The sequence below is a fragment of the Blennius ocellaris genome (assembly GCF_963422515.1).
Source record: "Blennius ocellaris genome assembly, chromosome: 18".
Taxonomy (NCBI): Eukaryota; Metazoa; Chordata; class Actinopteri; order Blenniiformes; family Blenniidae; genus Blennius; species Blennius ocellaris.
In genome coordinates, this window is record NC_137667.1 from 23,304,288 (window position 1) to 23,307,290 (window position 3,003).

General features: G+C 52.2%; 1 protein-coding gene across 1 annotated transcript; it reads left to right on the plus strand.

The window, feature by feature from the left end:
* Nucleotides 1-266: 266 nt before the first annotated feature.
* insm1a (insulinoma-associated 1a) lies at nt 267-1,607 on the plus strand (the record flags this gene model as incomplete). The annotated part of the gene is made up of 1 exon (XM_080513808.1): nt 267-1,607. The coding sequence occupies one exon, from the start codon at nt 267-269 to the stop codon at nt 1,605-1,607; it is 1,341 nt and encodes a 446-aa protein (XP_080369934.1).
* Between the last annotated feature and the right edge of the window lie 1,396 nt (nt 1,608-3,003).

Below are 3,003 nucleotides of genomic sequence, written 5' to 3' on the forward strand. Positions count from 1 at the left end.
GACCTGGACTCCTTCTGATTGGTCGGGGATGAGGCAGCGAGGGGGGGACGGGAACAATGTCATCATGTCGCCTTAAAAAGAGTGCAGCTATGTTGTGTTGAAAGCACCTCGGGAGGAGAAAACGGGTTCAATAGCAAAACAACAACACACGAAAAGACGCATCAGATGTGCGCGTCGGCGAGCGGCTGAAAGTGGATTTGTTTCTCCCCCCAGCAGCAGCAGCAGCCGCGTCCAAAGTGCCTTCAGCCCTTCGTCCAAACGCAGACATGCCGAGAGGATTTCTGGTGAAAAGGAGCAAGAAAGCCAACCCGGTGTCCTACCGGGTCCGCTCCGATGACGAGGATGCGGAGCAAACGGTGTGTGACGCTCCGCCGCCGCGGTCCTCCTACTCTTCCTCCTCTTCCTTCGTCTCCTCCATCCCAGTGCGCACCCAGACGCCGACGCCCACCTGCGGGGCGGCGGCCACGGCTCCGGAGTCGGATGCCAAACCTGTGCAATTCGGGAACCCGGAGGCGGTGTACCAGGTGCTGTACAGCCCCACCCGACCCGTGAGCCAGGACCACGACCGCTACCTGGAGAGACGCTTCAGCCTCGGATCGCCGGTGTCCGCGGAGTCTTTCCCCACACCGGCGGCGCTCACCGCTCTGGACCACATCTTCGCTCCGATGGACCTGAAGATAGCGTCCAGCAACAGTAGCCGCACCGGTACCAGCGCCACATCCAGCGGCAGCCTCCCGACCGCCGCCGCCGCCGCTTCTGCAGCGGGCGGCTCCAAACGCGCATCCGGCGACACGGAGCGCAAAGGCAAACCGCCGTCCAAGAAAACCAAAGCGATCCGGAAACTGCACTTTGAGGACGACGTCACCACGTCTCCGGTGCTCGGGCTGAAGATCAAAGAAGCGCCCGTGGACCTGAAGCCTTCCAGACCGCAGACCACCGGGGGGGACCACGTCCCGCGGGGGGACTTCGTGTGCCAGCTGTGCCGGGAGGCTTACGCAGACCCTTTCGCTCTGGCGCAGCACAAGTGCTCCAGGATAGTCCGGGTGGAGTACAGGTGTCCCGAGTGCGACAAGGTCTTCAGCTGCCCGGCCAACCTGGCGTCTCACCGGCGGTGGCACAAACCGAAGCCGCAGAATGTGGACAAAGCTGCGCCCGAGGAATCCAAGGAGTCCAGCGACAGGGACACACCCAGCCCGGAGCCGTCTGAGTCCGGGTCCGAGGACGGCCTGTACGACTGCAGCCACTGCGGGAAGAGGTTCAAGCGCCAGGCGTACCTGCGAAAGCACGTGGCGTCGCAGCACGGCTCTCCGAAGGCGGCGGCCGCGCGCGAGGACGAGGAGGACGCGGACGCGCAGCCGAGTGCGGCGCCGCTCAACCTGAGCGCCGCCGCCTGTCACCTCTGCCCCGTGTGCGGCGAGAGCTTCACCAGCAGGGGCAGCCAGGAGCGCCACATCCGCCTGCTGCACTCCTCGCAGGTCTACCCGTGCAAGTACTGCCCCGCCGTCTTCTACAGCTCGCCGGGACTCACCAGGCACATCAACAAATGCCACCCGTCCGAGAACCGGCAGGTCATCCTGCTGCAGATGCCGCTGCGCCCCGCCTGCTGATGTGGGGCTGTGGCTTCACACCCAGCACTGCTTCTGGAACAACGTCGGTGTTGCACTGCAAAGAAATAGTCCAAGTAATCTCAACCCTGAACCTAATAAAGGATCCATTGTTTGGCGCAGCTCAATCGGGAGATCACGCCCATTACCCAAAAAGCGCCAGACATTTCTAAAATTACGCATTTTAACAAAAAAAAAACTCATTTTCTACAATGGGGTTGCATATAATTGGTCATTTAATAAGATTCATTTTTCACATTCCTAGAACTCTTGACATGAAAGCACAAAAAAACTTAAAAATATAGTGGAATTGTTGGGGGAAATGGACAGTTTTGCAGTGTACCTCCTTAAGCACATAGAAAAAGTCAAAAATATAATTCCTTCATGTGCAGCTGGCAAGGAGTCAGTGCCTTGCACGTTGTGTGTGTGTGTGTGTGTGTGTGTGTGTGTGTGTGTGTGTGTGTGTGTGTGTGTGTGTGTGTGTGTGTGTGTGTGTGTGTGTGTGTGTGTGTGTGTGTGTGTGTGTGTGTGTGTGTGTGTGTGCGCGCGCGCGCATGATTGAACCCCGGCCTATAACCCAACTTCTAACTTCTAAAGGATCTTTTTGACACCACTTAAAAAAAAAGAAGAAGCATTAGACTGTTAATTTATTTTTCTAGCATCTCTGCACAAGTGCTATTAGCTCCTAGACCTAAGAGAGGGGACGACCTGCCTGTGGCCAGAATGAAAACAGAGTTCACAGGCCTGAGCTGACCTTTCTCTCATCACTCCGATTAGCTTTAACATAGTTGTGGATCTGTGGATCAGTAGCTGTCGCCTGAAAACACAAAAGAGTAAAAAACTAGTGTAGCCAGTAATGCCTTTGGATTAGAAACTCCTGCTGTAAAACTGCCTTAAATCCAACTGATTGTTCTTTTTTATCACTTATTTATCACTGGCTGGGTATATGATTATTATTTTCTACAAAGCCTTCTGTATTACCAATATACAGTATATCTAATCTTGTTTTTTTGTCTCTTATTTATGTATTTATTAAATTATTTGTGTAAGTTATTGCTCTGTGTGGTCAAACCTGTCATTTGTTACTGTGTTTTTTCATGAAGTAGCCACATTTTCTTTAATTTATTTGGAGACGGCTTGTTCATTATAGCAATCAATGACTTTTCTCAGCCGATCCTCAATAAAAATCAAATGCAATCATGTTTTTTTTTTCCTTTTCTAATTTCATTTATTTTCTTTGTCCTTAAAATGTTGGTTTCTTTGTTACCCTTAGCTCTTACACTGCTTTGGATGTTTCTGCAGTATTTTGCTAAATGTCCAAAAAAAAACAATAAAAACCAAACTGAGAAACTGCTTTTGTTGTCATCTGTATACTGAAATGTTCACAGCTGGATTTACT